This window comes from Canis lupus, chromosome 6 (assembly GCF_003254725.2).
Source record: "Canis lupus dingo isolate Sandy chromosome 6, ASM325472v2, whole genome shotgun sequence".
In the NCBI taxonomy this organism is placed as follows: Eukaryota; Metazoa; Chordata; class Mammalia; order Carnivora; family Canidae; genus Canis; species Canis lupus.
Window position 1 is genome coordinate 10,060,583 of NC_064248.1, and position 17,166 is coordinate 10,077,748.

At 42.3% G+C, this 17,166-nt stretch overlaps 1 protein-coding gene and 1 long non-coding RNA gene across 3 annotated transcripts in view; one reads left to right on the forward strand and one right to left on the reverse strand.

The window, feature by feature from the left end:
• The window catches only part of ARPC1A (actin related protein 2/3 complex subunit 1A), a 33,118-nt gene extending 21,932 nt beyond the window's left edge, over positions 1-11,186 (reverse strand). The window contains exons 1-3 of one of the 2 annotated variants that reach the window (XM_049110847.1): positions 11,028-11,162; positions 5,669-5,737; positions 4,345-4,437 (exon numbers count right to left, since the gene is read on the reverse strand). In XM_049110847.1, coding sequence (XP_048966804.1) covers positions 4,345-4,408 — 64 coding nt within the window. In that variant the 5' untranslated portion in view covers positions 4,409-4,437; positions 5,669-5,737; positions 11,028-11,162. Of the gene's footprint in view, positions 1-4,344; positions 4,438-5,668; positions 5,738-11,027 lie in introns of both variants that reach the window. The other variant, XM_025426191.1, reaches the window with a different exon arrangement.
• A 24-nt stretch (positions 11,187-11,210) lies between these two features.
• LOC112646293 (uncharacterized) overlaps positions 11,211-17,166 on the forward strand; it is a 63,482-nt gene continuing 57,526 nt past the window's right edge. The window contains exon 1 of the long non-coding RNA XR_003127544.3: positions 11,211-12,586. This is a non-coding gene — a long non-coding RNA (uncharacterized LOC112646293). The remainder of the gene's footprint in view (positions 12,587-17,166) is intronic.

Below are 17,166 nucleotides of genomic sequence, written 5' to 3' on the forward strand. Positions count from 1 at the left end.
ATGAGAGATCCAGAAAGAGAGGCAGAGACACAGGCAGAGGGGGAAGCAGGCTCCATACAAGGAGCCCAATGTGGGACTTGATCCTGGGACCCCAGGACTATGCCCTGGGCTGAAGGCAGGTGCTAACCTGTTGAGCCACCCAGGCATCCCCAAAACACTGATTTCTTAAAATTAAAATTAGGATCTATGATCCAGACTTTTTTTAAAGGTTTTATTTATTTATTCATGATAGACAGAGAGAGAGAGAGGCAGACACACAGGCAGAGGAGAGGGAGAAGCAGCTCCATGCTGGGAGCCCGACATGGAACTCGATCCCAGGACTCCAGGATCGCGCCCTGGGCCAAAGGCAGGCGCCAGGGATCCCTGGGTGGCGCAGCGGTTTGGCGCCTGCCTTTGGCCCAGGGCGCGATCCTGGAGACCCGGGATCGAATCCCACGTCAGGCTCCCGGTGCATGGAGCCTGCTTCTCCCTCTGCCTGTGTCTCTGCCTCTCTCTCTCTCACTGTGTGCCTATCATAAATAAATAAAAAAAAATTTAAAAAAAAAAAAAAAAAAAAAAAGGCAGGCGCCAAACCGCTGAGCCATCCAGGAATCCCGATTCACACTTTAGAGCAATCATTTACTAGCTCCCACCTTCTACTCTATTACCTTTCCTTTCCCTCCTTAGGAAAGTTAACATCTGTTTTACAATTGAAACTGTGGAACCAGATAAGTATCTAGCTCTAAAATCCTAAGTCTTTAAGTACTTTCTCAAAATCAGTTATACACATTTCTCTAAATTTCTAAGATGCTCACAGGGATTTCAAAAGTCAAATCCAAATCTAAACCTTGGGGATCCCTGGGTGGTGCAGCGGTGTGGCGCCTGCCTTTGGCCCAGGGCGCGATCCTGGAGACCCGGGATCGAGTCCCACGTCGGGCTCCCGGTGCATGGAGCCTGCTTCTCCCTCTGCCTGTGTCTCTGCCTCTCTCTCTCTCTCTCTCTCTCTCTGTGTGACTATCATAAATAAATAAAAAAATTTAAAAAAAAAGAAATAAATCTAAACCTCAAAAATGCTACAAATTTTAAATTATAACAAAATCTAACTTAAAATATTAAGTTTATCAAGTAGTTTGAGAACAATATGAACTTTGTACTAAAAATAATTGGAAATACTCCAAAAACCCATTTTTCCATGGGAACGTAGAGACAGAAGACATAGGAAACTCAGCTATGAAGCTCTGTGAGATGATCACAAAACAGAAGCTTTAGATTTACCATCTTGTTAAGTTTCAATCTACATGGTAGATTGAAAGCAATCTCTATCAAATTCTCAATTTGCTTTTTTGCAGAAATGAATAAGCTGACCCTTAAATTCATATGAAAATGCAAGGGGCCTAGAAGAGCCAGAAGAATCTTGAGAAACACAAAGTTGGAACTCATACTTTGCAATTACAAACTTACTACAAAGCTACAGTAACCAAGACAATGTGGTCCTGACATTTGGATAGACATAAGATCAATGGAACAGAATTGAGAGTTCAATAAACCTTCACATTTACACTCAATTTATTATTGACAAGGGTACCAAGACAGTTCAGTGAGGAGAAAGTAGCCTTTAACAAATGGTGTTGGGACAACTGGAGAGTCACATTCAAAAGGATGAATGGGCCCCCTACTTCACATCTTATATAAAACAGCCTGGCCGCTCCACAAAATGTTAAACATAGTTACCATATGACCCAGAAATTCAACTCCTAGGTATAAACTCAAGGGAAATGAAAACGTGTCCACATAAAAACTGGTATGTGATGTTCACAGCAGCATTATTCATAATAGCCAAAAAGTGGTAACAGCTCCATGTCCATCCAACTAATGAATAAACTGATGAAAATATGGTATGTCTAGGGGGTGCCTGGGTGGCTCGGTTAGGCATCTGGCTCTTGAATTCGGATCAGGTCATGATCTCAGGTTGGGGCTCTATCTCACAAGTTGGACTGCACTCAGCAGGGAGTCTGCTTGAAGATTCTCCTCCCCGCCCCCCGCCATTCCCCTAACTTGGATTTGTGCATACACTGTCTCTCTAAAATAGATAAATCTCAAAAAAAAAAAAAAAAAAGGTATGTCTGTACAGTATTATTCAACTATAAAAGGTAATAAAGTACTTGTACATGGAACAACATGGATAAACCTTGAAACATTATAGTCAGTGAAAGAAGCTAGATGCAAAAAGCCACATATTGTATGATTCCACTTGTACAAATGTCCAGAATATGCAAATCCATGCAGACCAGAGTGAGTAGTTGCTGAAGACCTGAAGTTTTTTTTTTTTTTTTTTTTTTTTTTAAGATTTGATTTATTAATTCATGAGAGACATGGGGCGGGGTGGGGGGAGCAGAGACATAGGCAGAGGGAAAGGTAGGTTCCCCGCAGACAGCTGGATGAGGGACTCAATCCCAGAACCCCGGGTTGTGACCCGAGGCAAAGGTAGCCACACAACCACTGAGCCACCCAGGCACCCAAGACTGGATGTTTTTTTTGTTTTGTTTTGTTTTGTTTAAGATTTTATTTATCCATTCATGAGATACACAGAGAGAGGGAGAGAGAGGCAGAGACACAGGCAGAGGGAGAAGCAGGCTCCATGCAGGGAGCCTGATGTGGGACTCGATCTCAGGCCTCCAGGATCACGCCCTGTGCCGAAGGCAGACGCTAAACTGCTGAGCCACCCAGGGATCCCCAAGACTGGAAGTTTTGAGCAAAACTTCTAATGGGTAATAACTGCTAATGTCAGTCTTTTTTTTTTTTTTTAAGACTTTATTTATTAATGAGAGATAGAGAGAGGCAGAGAGAGAAGCAGGCTCCATGCAGGGAGCCCAACGTGGGACTCGATCCTGGGTCTCCAGGATCACGCCCTGGGCCGAAGGCAGGCGCCAAACTGCTGAGCCACCCAGGCGTCCCAGTCTTTTTGGAGTGACAGAAAATACTCTGAAACTAGATAGTAGTATTATTTCATAACTGTGAATATACTAAAAACTGCTCACACATCTTTTAAAAGGGTGAATTTTATGTTATGCAAATTATATCTCAATAAAGCTTTATTTTAAAGAAGTGAATATAATTAATTTAAAAAAATAGGGATCCCTGGGTGGCGCAGCGGTTTGGCGCCTGCCTTTGGCCCAGGGCGAGATCCTGGAGACCCGGGATCGAATCCCACATCGGGCTCCCGGTGCATGGAGCCTGCTTCTCCCTCTGCCTATGTCTCTGCCTCTCTCTCTCTCTCTCTCTGTGACTATCATAAATAAATAAAAATTAAAAAAAAAAAAAATAACGGGATCCCTGGGTGGCACAGCAGTTTAGCGCCTGCCTTTGGCCCAGGGTGCGATCCTGGAGACCCGGGATCGAATCCCACGTCGGGTTCCCGGTGCATGGAGCCTGCTTCTCCCTCTGCCTATGTCTCTGCCTCTCTCTCTCTCTCTCTGTGTGACTATCATAAATAAAAAAATAAATAAAAATAATTTTTTAAATAACTTATGGGCATACTACACTTCTGTTTTTAGGGGTTTTTTTTGGCCTCCTGCATACATACTATCACTTTGCTTGTTGTACTGTGCCTATTTCTGAGAGTCTTCTCTCTCTTTTAAAGATTTTATTTATTTATTTATTTATTTATTTATTTATTTATTTATTTATTTGAGAGAGACACACACACAGAGGGAGAGAGAGAGAAAGGCAGGCAGAGACACAGAAAGGCAGAGGGAGAAGCAGGCTCCATCCAGGAAGCCTGATGTGGGACTCAATCCCGGGACTCCAGGATCACACCCTGGGCCGAAGGCAGGCGCCCAACCGCTAAGCCACCCAGGCATCCCACTGTAGTTGGTTGGAGCAAGAAAACAAGAAACTCAAGCTTATTACAAATAATACAGTAAATATTAGCCAAGACTGCTCTTAGTACATCAGGAATAAGTATATACCTCTGTAATAGTTTATTCCTAGGTCCTAGTAGTCTGACTAAATGCTGGGATGACTGTGACATCATACAACCATTCCAGACACTAGGTTCTTAAGGCAATGAAAGATCCCTCTGACATAAACCATTTTCCAACTGGTACTGGGGAAAAAGATATGGACATGGAGCCAGAAGGCTTAGATCTAGCGATGGCTCTGACATCAACCACTACTTCCTTCTACTGGAAACTCTAGGCCTTGGTTTCTCTTATCTATAAACCAAACAACTGACCTAGTTTCCTTCCGAATTCATGTCTGTGCTCTTTTCACATGTGAAACAAATATGTGATCCCTAAAAAAGTGCCTACATCTAAAAATATCAAGGGCACCAAAATAAGGAAGTAAAGTTAATAGCATACTTACGGGTACGATCCCTGTTCCAGGCATGACAGGTGATTGGCTCTAGTAAAAACTGATGCAGGGACATTATTCTTAGTGTTTTCAAAGGATAAAAAGCTGTAATAAGCAACAGAAAAAAGCATTTAAAATGGGAGGCAAAACAATTTCGGTTGTCTGGAGACAAATAAAACATTACTGTTCGATGAAAAAATCAATCTCAATGTCAAAACTTAATCACTTAAATACCACAAGCACTGTAATTACCAATGTATACTTTATTCTGCCAAGGGCCATCAAGGGACTCAAAAACTATAAGTTAAAGATTGTTGGGATACAGGATATTCACAGTCTCAAATTATCATCTCACAGATTACTAATTTAAAAGAGAAAAATGAGGCTTCACAACAAAAAACTCTGGCAGTCACCATCTTAACCAAAGAATCACATTTATCATCAAAAAGAGTAGTGGGCTGGGGATCCCTGGGTGGCTCAGTGGTTTGGCGCCTGCCTTTGGCCCAGGGCGCGATCCTGGAGTCCAGGGATCGAGTCCCGCATCGGGCTCCTGGCATGGAGCCTACTTCTCCCTCTCCTCTGCCTGTGTCTCTGCCTCTCTCTCTCTCTATTATAAATAAATAAAAATAAATTAAAAAAAAAAAAAGAGCAGTGGGCAGCCCAGGTGGCTCAGCGGTTTAGCGCTGCCTTCAGCCTGGGGCCTGAGCCTGGAGAACCGGGATAGACTCCCATGTCCGGCTCCCTGCATGGAGCCTGCTTCTCCCTCTCCCTGTGTCTCTGCTTCTCTCTCTCTCTCTCTCTCTGTGGGTCTCTCATGAATGAATAAATAAAATCTTAAAAAAAAAAAAAAAAAAGCAGAATAATCAAATCTGATGGGCTTCCTGATGGGAGGAAACATGAAGTGCACATGATCATTTAGAAATAGTGACCACTAATTTATCAACCAGACCAGAATATGTTTAAGAAAGCAAAAAGAGACACTATTAGTTATGTTGTTATAACAGATCACAAGACTATCCTGGAGAAACCTAATAATATGGCAACCCATCTGTCAAATATTTCTGCCAAACATATTTGCTCTAAATCCAATAAAAATCTAGGGGATCCCTGGGTGGCTCAGTGGTTCAGTGCCTGCCTTTGGCCCAGGGCGTGATCCTGGAGTCCTGGGATCGAGTCCTGCTTCGGGCTTCCTGCGTGGAGCCTGCTTCTCCCTCTGCTGGTCTCTCTGCCCCTCTCTCTCTGTGTCTATCATGAATAAATAAAATCTTTAAAATAAATAAATAAATAAAATAAATAAATAAATAAATAAATAAATCCAATAAAAATCTAGACCTACTTCCTTGTTTTCTTTCTTTCTTTCTTTCTTTCTTTCTTTCTTTCTTTCTTTCTTTCTCTTTCTACTTCTCTGTTTAAAGGAAATAAAGAAGAGAGAATTTTTTAAGATTTTATTTGTTTATGAGAGACACAGAGACAGAGGCAGAGAGAGAAGCAGGCTCCCTGTGGGTAGCCTGATGTGGGACTCATCCCCAGACAGGGATCTCAAGGGATTAGTTATGCAGCACAAATGTTATAGGTAATGAAAATATGTTTTCGTTTTCTCTTAAAAAAATTATTTATTTATTTTTAAAGATTTTATTTATTTATTCATGAGAGACAGAGAGAGAGGCAGAGACACAGGTAGAGGGAGAATCAAGCTCCATGCAGGAAGCCCAATGTGGGACTGGATTCCAGGATCACGCCCTGAGCCAAAGGCAGGCACTCAACCGCTGAGCCACCCAGGTGTCCTGTGATCTATATTTTTAAAATAGTCATAAAAAGGGATCCCTGGGTGGCTCAGGGGTTTGGCGCCTGCCTTCGGCCCAGGCCATGGTCCTGGAGTCCTGGGATTGAGTCCCACATCGGGCTCCCTGCATGGAGCCTGCTTCTCCCTCTGCCTGTGTCTCTCTGCCTCTCTCTCCATGTCTCTCACGAATAAAGAAAATCTTTTAAAAAAGTCATAAAAGACACATTTTGTACAATAAGGAAAATATCAATTTGTACTACATACTACATAACAATTGGAATTATTTTAAATGTCTTAACTACACCTGTTTGCTGTTACATAGGAGCATGTTCTAACTCTTAGGAGATAAAGATGATAAAGTGTTTAAGAGTGAAATGTTTAGGGGTGGTTTTCTGTAATTTATTTTCAGTAGTTCAGGACGACAAGTAGATATACAAACAGCAAACCTGGCAAAATGTTAACATAAATCTACACAGAGGATACATTTTACAGGTGTTTATTTACATTGCTCTTTAAACTTTTGAATGAAAATGAAAAGCAGGAATCTGTGACACATCATTAAATTAAAAATCAAATAAAATTCTCTATTTCGGGGTGCCTGGGTGGCTCAGATCTGCCTTTGGCTCAGGTCATGATCCCGGGGTCCTGGGATGGAGACCCACATTGGGCTCCTGACAGGGAGACTGCTTCTCCCTCTGCTCACGTCTCTGCCTCTCTCTCTCTGTGTCTCTCATGAATAAATAAATAAAATCTTTAAAAAATTTTTCTATTTCATAGACACCCAAACCAAAGCCACCAAAGAAGCAACCATTACCTGAAATGAGAATTTTTTTTTAAAGCAGCAAGATCCCCCATCCCTTTATTATTTCTAAAAGGCACTCATACAACACTGAAATTTCAATCCACTTCAGCACAAGTGTTTAACCCAGGGTGGAGACTGAATTGTACGATAGGAATTCTCATGTAAATAGGAAACAAATGGAAAGGACACCAGAAGGTTATGAAGTGATCAAAGTTCAGCAGATAAAGCAAAAATCAATCTCAGTGGAAAGCAGAAGAAATGTCTCTGTTAATTGTTGTAAAGGAATCCAAAGGTCAAAAAGAGATTAAGTGCACCCTTAAATAAAACATGGTATCTTGAACTGGCAGAGAAATGTCCATGTTTCATATTCTGTTCTAAAGTGGAGATATTTAGGTCACTGGTTTTTTACTTATATGTTCCAGAAAGCAAACTGCAACTCACAAGTAAAGAAAAAGCATCTAACTGGAAATTTTTAAAAAATGTTTTAAATAAATTCAAATGAGGCTGCTTAACATGTTTTTTTAAAACATAAACTTCCAGATGCTCACTGCATGATTCTCTTTTTATATCTGATATCAGATGCTTACCCATCACAACAGGTTTTACTCAGTTACTCAAAATAACATACTGTGTCATAAGTATCTCCTTAATTAAAAGCAATTTAGTTCAAATGCCATCTTTTATAGGCTCATTTGTTAATTAAAACAAGCCTACAAATAATAATTCAATGTGACTATCTACATGCAATAAAAACACATATTTCATGTATAGTTAAAAAGAACAGATGCAAAGACTTTCTCATTCTTCAATTTTTTAAAGGACTTTATTTTTAAATAATCTCTATACCCAAAGTGGGGCTTAAACTTACAACCCTGAGATCAAGAGTTACATGCTCCACTGACTAAGCCAGCCAGGCACCCCTCAACTCAGGTTTTTTTTGTTTGTTTTTTTTTTAAGATTTTATTTATTTATTCATGAAAGACACACACAGAGAGGAGAGACATAGGCAGAGGGAGAAGCAGACTCCATGCCGGGAGCCCTATGTGGGACTCGATCTGGGACTTCCAGAATCACGCCCTGAGCCAGAAAGCAGACACACCTGCTGAGTCACCCAGGTGTCCCACAACTCAATTTTTCAAGCAAGGTAGCAAAGCTTTCAAAAGAAGTAAACATTTACATAACGACATAATTACTTCTAAAATTGCATTTCTAGGGACACCTGGGTGGCTCAGAGGTTGAGCATCTGCCTTTGACTCAGGGCGTGATCCTGGGGTCCCAGAATGAGTCCCTCATCTGGCTCCTGCAGGGGGCCTGCTTCGCCCTCTGCCTATGTCTCTGCCCGCCCCCCATGAATAAGTAAAATATTTAAAAAATATAAAAAAATAAATAAAATTGCACTTCTAAATTTGTTTTATCATTCAAGTCCCATATTTGAACATATACTTAGGCCTGTATCTCATTTATAATCATGTCGGTATTTTAAGTCTGTAGGGTAAGACAGCACTCATGTTTCTCAAATGTATAAGGCACCCAGCAAACAGTCTGTATTTATCAACTCAGTGAGTGCAGGAGGGTAATAGCTTGAATTCTGTACCAAGAAAAACAGACCTTCTGCCATAGGATGATAATTCTATTTTTTTTTTAAAGATTTTATTTTTTTATTCATGAGAGACAGAGAGAGAGAGAGGCAGAGACACAGGCAGAAGGAGAAGGAGGCTCCATGCGGGGAGCTGGATGTGGGACTCAATTTTTGGGTCCCCAGGATCACGCCCTGGACTGAAGGTAGCGCTAAACTGCTGAGCCACCCGGGCTGCCAGATAATTCTAATTCTAAACTGTGATTAATATTTAAGTGAAACCTGAAAAGCTCTGTCTTAATTGGAATAGATAGGAGAAAAAGGGACAGAAAAGGTGGTGACATGAAACTTTACAAGCTTCTATTGATAACCTTTTATTGTATAGCAATGAGAGAAAAAAATGATTTATAGTATGATTACAGGCACTCTCTCTACAACTCAACTATTTATCACTTTGAGTATAGCCATTCTGATGTTTGGTTGCTATGGACTCTGGAGTGAAGGCAACCTGGGTTTCTTTTTTTTTTTTTTTTTTTTTTTTGGGTTTCAATTAAAGCTTAGTCACATGCTAGCTATGACATCCTGGGCCGATCACTTAACATTTAAATCTCATTTTTAAAAGAGATGTAAATGGACAAGTTACTGACATTCTAAGGCTGTAGGTACGTTACGTGAGATAACATGTGAAAACATGTAGTACGAAGCCTAGCCCAAAAGAGATGCTAAGTTAGTTCCCTTTCTTCCTTTGACCCAAGGCTTTTGAGCCATCTCTAAAAGTACACACCAGTTATTATCCTCTGAACTTGGAAATGTCTACATATATTTTGAAATATTGGCCCTGAAGCCTGAAAGTATTTGTACAGTGAAGACTTCAGTTCCCTGTTTAGAGTCAGTTTCCAACACTGTGATTCATCCAGTTTCTAATTGCTCTCATTACCCAACCCAGCAATACCAGGTACTCTACTCCAACAAGGTCACCACACCCTCCACGATGTCCAGAGACTTGGTTTCCATGTCAGGCACCAGCACCACCAGCAAATCATTTTAAACTTCCTTATGCAGAATTTGTTTCAGCATATGATTAGTTAACTAGATCAAAATATGCCACTCTTCCTCCAAGCAAGTGTTTTTTCCAAGATAATCCCCTCCTTTAACTATGATAGGTAGAAGAATTAACCTTGCAAGGCTTCTGAATACTCTGTGGTAGGAACCAGCCAGTTACACCCACTCCCTAACAGGGCAAAAACATCCTCCAGACTGATACTCTCCTTTTTTCCTTAGGTACCTGAAAAAACCCAGGACCTACCTGGTACCAAAAGGTGAGATAAAATTGATTTAAAAAAGAAAAGGGCAGAACGAGGCTAACGTAGGTAATTTAGGCAATGAGTCGAAGCAGGTAAAAGTAGGTTAGCATCTTCCTTCAAGCTCCAGAGCTGCAGTATGAGAACAGATGGCTTTCTCATCAAAGATTCTAAGCTACAATTTATTAAGTGCCTACCATGTTCCCAGCAGCGTAGTTAAGCGCAGGGATAGGGCCAGAAGCATAAATACATCTGACACTTCCCTGGTCCTCAAGTCTGGGGCGGAGGTGGGGAGTAAGAAAGGAAGGAAAAAGAGATAAGCACAGAATGCCCAGAACAGATGGAATAGCTAATATTGATCGAGCACCTACTCTGGGCCAGGTACTATTCTAGGCAATTAATGCAAATAAATGCACTTGATCCTAAAAAAAAAAAAAAAAAAAAAAAAGGCCCTAAGAACCTTCCTACTGCAGACAAGGAAACAGAGACTCAGAGAAGCATCTTCCCAGGGTCTCCTCAACGAAGTAGCGGTGCCGGGACTGGAATTTGGGCCGTTTTCCTACCGGAGAGGCTGGAACGTGGAAGGGGCTACATAAAAGGCTCCACGGAGCGAGTAGGGGCGGGTTTGTGCAATACTCAAGAGAGGGCAGCTCTCATCTCTGTCTCTCATGAATAAATAAAATCTTTAAAAGAAGAAGAAGAAAAAAAAGAAGGCAATTCTCGAGAGGGGTAAGCTTAAGGAACTCGAGGAGGCCCTCCCACCCCAAGAGCTGAAAGACTGAGGGCTGCCCTGGGACATTCCAGGGTCGCCCACCGTGCGCAGGACCCAACCTAGCTGCTAAAGGAAGGAAGGAACTGTCCGTCGTGACGCTCGACCAGGGGGAGGTCATCTCATTTACGACAATTTTACAGATTGCGATAAAAGCCCATCATAGAAAAGTGAACAGGGCTATGGAAGCGCAGGTGGAGGAGCCGCTAATCCTGGCTCAGAGCTGGAAAACCTCGAGGGAAGCGGTTTGTGTGTGCGGGAACCCCACGGGCTCGGAGGGCCCCACAAAGAACCGGGACCCCCGCCACCTCCGGAGGCCAGGCCCGGAGACCCGGCCCGCCCCTCACAGCCCCTGGGCCCCGCGGCCTAAGCCCCCGCCTCACCGCCCCCGCGGGTTCAAGTCCGGGGCGAGGCCGGGCCAATGGAGGCCGACAGGGCCAGGAGCTCGCCCTGTTGGCCCTTACCTGGGATCGGGGCAGTCCGGACCGGCTCGGAGCGGAGAATTCGCGGACTCTGGTCAGTCGACGCGAACAGGCTCCGGCGGGCGCGGGCGGAGGACCGAGGCCCAGAGGGAGCGGCTGACAGATCCCGGAAATGGCCACGGCGCCTGCGCAGCGCGGCGGCGCGGCGATCTGCGCACGCGCCCCGCTTGGGCGCGCGACCCGGGGGCCGGCGCGGGTGCGGCCGGGGAGGGTCTTGCGTCCGCGCGGGTTCGAAGGTGGTGGCGGAGCCGCCTGGATGGCTTCTTTCTTTCCTCGGGAAGTTTTCTCAGATTCGTGGAACCACGTGTGGAGCGTCGGCGTTTTCACAAGTGCTTTTGTCAGGAAAGGAATTAGTGAGAACTGAGGCCTTTTCGAGCCACAGGGACTCGACGAATGACGAGTTTTTCTCCCTTCAGAGAGAAGTGTCCCTCTTCAGAGCCAGTCTCTCGGTGTGGGAAGCCTCTGAGGCCCTCCCCGAGGAACCTTCTCGACCTTTCTGGGGTTGGAATCACTTGTTCCCTGCTCCCAAGATGGCGCCACGGGATGGAGGAGGGAATTCATCATTGCCCCAACCCCCAACCCTTCCAAACACGTGGAGACAGTGATTGCTGCACGGATGCAGCTTCTGCAGAATGCCTTGAACCTCACTTCCAAGCTAGACTTGGCGTCCTTGAACCCGTGGAAATCCTGGAGCAGCACTCCTGTTGTTGGGGCCACTGCAGGTCACCAACAGAGTGCCTCTCGTGGCTTACGAGTTTGATCCCAGTGCTTGCCCAGAGGGTGATGTTCGCAGAAGTGAAGTTGTCCCATTCTTTTTTTTAATATATATAATATTCATTCATTCATTTGAGACACAGAGAGAGACACAGGCAGAGGGAGAAGCAGGCTCCATGCAGGGAGCCTGACCTGGGACTCGATCCCAGGATTCCAGGATCACGCCCTGGGTGGAAGGCACGCGCTAAACCGCTGAGCCACCCAGGGATCCCCAAGTTGTCCCATTCTTGATTTCAGAACCACACTCTGTTCACTAGGGCCAGGTAATCCAGCTGTCCAAGGAGCACTAATGCATTGGAAGTAATTGGTTTTATTTTGCCCCATGGCTACAAAGTCTTTGGTCCTAGAGAGATGGAGGACAAATGAGAGAGCAGAAAGATCGTTTTACATTAATTTACCTCCCTCCTGTTTTAAATTATTTTACCTCCCTCCCAGTGACATTTTGGCAGAGGAAGGACAGCACACATGGATGCAAGGATGCCTCGTGTGTCTGCAAGTTACATGAACCAATCCAGAAGTATGTAGAGTTGGTATCCAGAGCTAAAATACCAACTTTTATTTAGATCCCACCTCCTTACAAAAGACGGTTCTCTTTGAAGGAGTTTATAATCTGGATAGAAGAGGATAACATACAAATCAGTAAACCTTGATGAAGGTGTTGATACAGGACGGTGCCAGGGCTGGCCTCCTGATACCTGCAGGGTCCAGAGCATTTCCTATGATCCAGTCATGCTCTGGTTATAAGAGACATTGGAGTTCCAAAGAGGGTGAGTTATTTTTAGTGGTTGTTTTTTTACATGCATGATGACACTGATCTGATACCCCAAATGAGGATTCTCTTTTAGAGAATTAGTATCAGGGAAGGCGGTATTTAGAAGTGGGAAATGGGAGGAAGTAAAAGGTTGGATACTATCATGGAATGATTTTGTTTGCTTTATGGAGTCAGTTGGAGTAAGAACAGGATTGAATTGGAATTTGGTCAAACTTCAGAAAGTCATCAAGTATTTAATGAGTACTCACCGAGTGCCAAGTATTGTGTTAAGAATTTCCATAAATGTACAAAGGAATTGGGTAAGATCTTTCTGTCCTCAAAGAGCTCAGAAGGTAGGACAAGGCCAGTTCACACATAATTTTAAATACAAGGAAATACACAATGCTTCAAAGGTGGAAGGTCCTATTTAATATTTGTTGAATGACACTATGAATGAATGAAATAAACCATCTGGGATTTCAAAGAACAGAGAGGTTACCACCAGTTGGGGGGGGGGGGCTCATATAGATACGTCAGGAAAGTACCCAATCATAGGTCAGAAAGATTATGTTTGCCTAAGGATTTCCATCTTCTCTGGAGGGTCTTGATTTAGTATCTGGAATGTGGTTTGGAGAGTAAGAAGATTGGTTCTCCCTTGAGCCCAAGCTGAACAACAGTGAACACTACTGTCAATGAACACTTACATGCCTCCATTTTGTTGTTTTTTCTTTTTAAAAAAATTTAAAGTAATCTCTATACCCAATGTGGGGCTCAAACTCACAAACCCCAAGATCAAGAGTCACATGCTCTACCAACTGAGCCAGCCAGATTACCCTCTCCCTCCATCTTATATCTTCTATGGGTTGATGCCTACCACCTATCCACCAGAGAGATTGTTAGAAATGTTTATTGAATCAATGCCTATAAAAGCTATAAGCAAACCAAAGGGCAAAAGCATAAGTACATACTCTATGTTAATGCTTAATAATGCTTATGCTTTAAATAATTGTCCTAATTGCCCTCTCCTTTAGATATTGTCCTAAATGGTTCCAAGGAGGGAAAGTTTCCTCTGGAAAGAATCTTATAAAATTCAATACAGAGGACTGAAAAATGTGTGCAGATTTTCTCTAGGCTGTTTACTCAGTTCGTTTCCATAGCACAGGGATGGGACCACTTAGTTTGTGGGGTGTTTAGGGGCATAAGGTAGTCTCAGATGGTATATAAATACCGTACTATCATTGATGTCTTTCTTATAAGTTCAATATGATTGAACTTATGAATACCAGGTATTTTTTCCCCCTAATTTGGTAAGTAAAATCTGTAGTTCACTGGACTGTAAATCTGGAGGCCATGGCCACTTCTTATACATTTTGCTTCTTGGGGTCATGAGTTTGAGCTCCATGTTGGGAGTAGAGGTTATTAAATATATTTTTTAAAGATTTTATTTATTTATTTTGAGAGAGAGAGATCGACAAAGCAAGCACAAGCTGCAGGAAGGGGCAGAGGGAGAGGAAGAAGCAGACTCCCTGCAGAGCAGGGAGCATGACTGGGGCTTACTCCCAGGACTCTGGGAGCATGACCTGAGCTGAAGGCAGACTCTTAACCAACTGAGCCAAGCCACCCAGCCACTCCAGAGATTACTTAAATAAATAAAACTTAAAAAAAAAAACAAGAGGGATCCCTGGGTGGCGCAGTGGTTTGGCGCCTGCCTTTGGCCCAGGGCGCGATCCTGGAGACCCGGGATCGAATCCCACGTCGGGCTCCCGGTGCATGGAGCCTGCTTCTCCCTCTGCCTGTGTCTGCGTCTCTCTCTCTCTCTGTGACTATCATAAATAAATAAAAATTAAAAAAAAAAAAAAACAAGAATGTAGCAATTTAAGGGCTACTTGGCTGGCTCAGTTGGTAGAGCATGCGACTCTTAATCTGGGGTGGAAGTTTGAGCTCCACATTGGCGAGTGGAGATTACATAAAATAAAAATCTTTAGAAGCTGTAAGCAACTTGCTCAAAGACATAGTACCAAAAGTAATAACAAAGTCAAAGAAAATACTTTAATTTTTTTTATTTATTTATTTATTTTTATTTATGATAGGCACACAGTGAGAGAGAGAGAGGGGCAGAGACACAGGCAGAGGGAGAAGCAGGCTCCATGCACCAGGAGCACGACGTGGGATTCGATCCCGGGTCTCCAGGATCGTGCCCTGGGCCAAGGGCAGGTGCTAAACTGCTGCGCCACCCAGGGATCCCAAGAAAATACTTTAAAAAATTAAAAACAGGAAGTAATTTAAAATCTTGGCTTATGAAGGATTTTGTTTTGCAGTTTACTTTTCTTGTAATTTTTTTTTTTTTAGTTTTTGTATTTGAGTAATTCAGCCTTTGTAAAATGAGTTCAGAAGTATTCTTTCTCTTAAATTTTCTGCAAGAGTTTGTGTAGAACTGGCATTTTTTAATTTTTATTTTTTAATTTTTTAAAATTTTTATTTATTTATGATAGTCACACAGAGAGAGAGAGAGAGAGAGGCAGAGACATAGGCAGAGGGAGAAGCAGGCTCCATGCACCGGGAGCCCGATGTAGGATTCGATCCCGGGTCTCCAGGATCGCGCCCTGGGCCAAAGGCAGGTGCCAAACCGCTGCGCCACCCAGGGATCCCTGGCATTTTTTAATTTTTAAACATGGGAGTTTTAAGTTACATTTTTGTTATGGATTTCTACCTTAATGGCATACTTTTTAACTTAATTACTAATTTTTTTTTGCTTGCTTATCTTGATTACTAGGAAAGGTGTGTTAGTGTGTTGGGACACTTGTGTGTCCCAAGGAAAGGTGTGTTAGTGTGTTGGGACACTTGTGTGTCCCAAGTGATCATGGAGTTGTCTATTTCTACTCTCTTATTTTTTCTTTGTATATTTTGAGGCTATATTGTAGATGCTACTATGTTATAGAATTGTTATATTTTATGAGTTGGATGTACCATTATGAACTATTCCTTTTTTAAAAAAAGATTTTATTTATTTATTAATGAGAGACACAGACTGAGAAAGAGACGCAGAGACGGGCAGAGGGAGAAGTAGGCTCCATGCGGGGACCCCGATGCGGGACTTGATCCCGGGACTCCAGGATCATGCCCTGGGCCAAAGGCAGGTGCTAAACCACTGAGCCACCCAGGGATCCCCCTGAAATATTCCTTTAAAAAATATTTCTTTATTTGAGAGTGCAAGCATGTATGCACATGAGTGGGAGGAGGGGTAGAGGGATGGGGAGAGAAGCTGATTCCACGCTGAGTGGGGAGCCTGACTGCAGGCTCAATCTCACCACCCTGAGATTATGACCAGATCCTAAGTGAAGAGTCAGATGCTTAACTGACTGACCCACCATGGCATTCTCTCTACTTTTTTTTTTTTTTTAAATAAGCTATACACCCATTGTGGGGCTTGAATCACAACCCTCAGATCAAGAGTCCCGTGGGCTACCAATTGAGCCATCCAGGTGCTCCGGAATATTCCTTTCTTATAGTGCTTTTGCTTTTAATATTTACTTCTCTGATATTAATATAGCTATACCAGCTTTTTGGGAGTTAGGGTTTGCCTACTAGTATATCTTTCTTTTTCTTTTTACTTCCAATTTTTCTATTACTTTATGCTTTTAGATGTGTTGCTCATAAACAACATGCAGTTGCAATTTATGATTATAATATATTCATCTTTTAACTGAAATATCCATCTATTTACACTTACAGGAATTACTAATATATTTGAATTTGATTTTATCATCTTAGTATATGCTTTATTTTTGTCCTGACTATTCTCTTTTTTTCCCTCTCTCCTTTCTTGACTTCTTTTGGATTGATTGTATTTTTTTAAATTCCATTTTCAAGAACTAATTTAGAGGTGTGCTGGAGTGGGCCACAGTGGGTTCAGGAGAACAGCTTGTGCCTCTCTTTTCCTAAATTCATGTTCAGCAACCTCTTGTTGGTAGCTTGAAATCAGCCACCATGGGAGCATTTATACCATAGAGAGTAACAAAGGCTGCAGTTCAGGGTTTTTGTCCTACAGAGCAAACTAATGATTAGTACTTTCTCTTCCTGGATATTGCAAAGGTCTTAGACTACCTTAATTCCATTATTCTTCTTCTCCATAATTATATGCTATTCTTGGCATACATTTTAATTCTATAGTAAATATCATGCTTTTGCCATTTTCTGAAGTTCCTATGGGACTGTTTCTATTGCCAACTTCTTATTTTGACTCATTTTGTATTCTTGTCCTCTTATATGGTTGGTTATCTATGTTGTATCTAATATTTTTTTGTATCTAATATTTTAATTTTAAAATTATGTAAGAATAATTTGACACCTAAAATGATTTTATTTTTGCCCCAATAAGATTTTAATTTTAAATTTGTCAAGTGCCTGAGGATGTCAGCAATCTGGGATCACTCTAATCTACTTTTAGGATTTGATATTTTTCTGGGTTTTCCAGATGACTCAAAGCTGTGCTCCCATCCTTAAGAAGAATGTTCATCTTCTAATTCATCCTCCCTCCTACTGTCCCATCCCAAAACACAGATGTGATGGGTAATTTTATTTGTCAACTTGACTGAG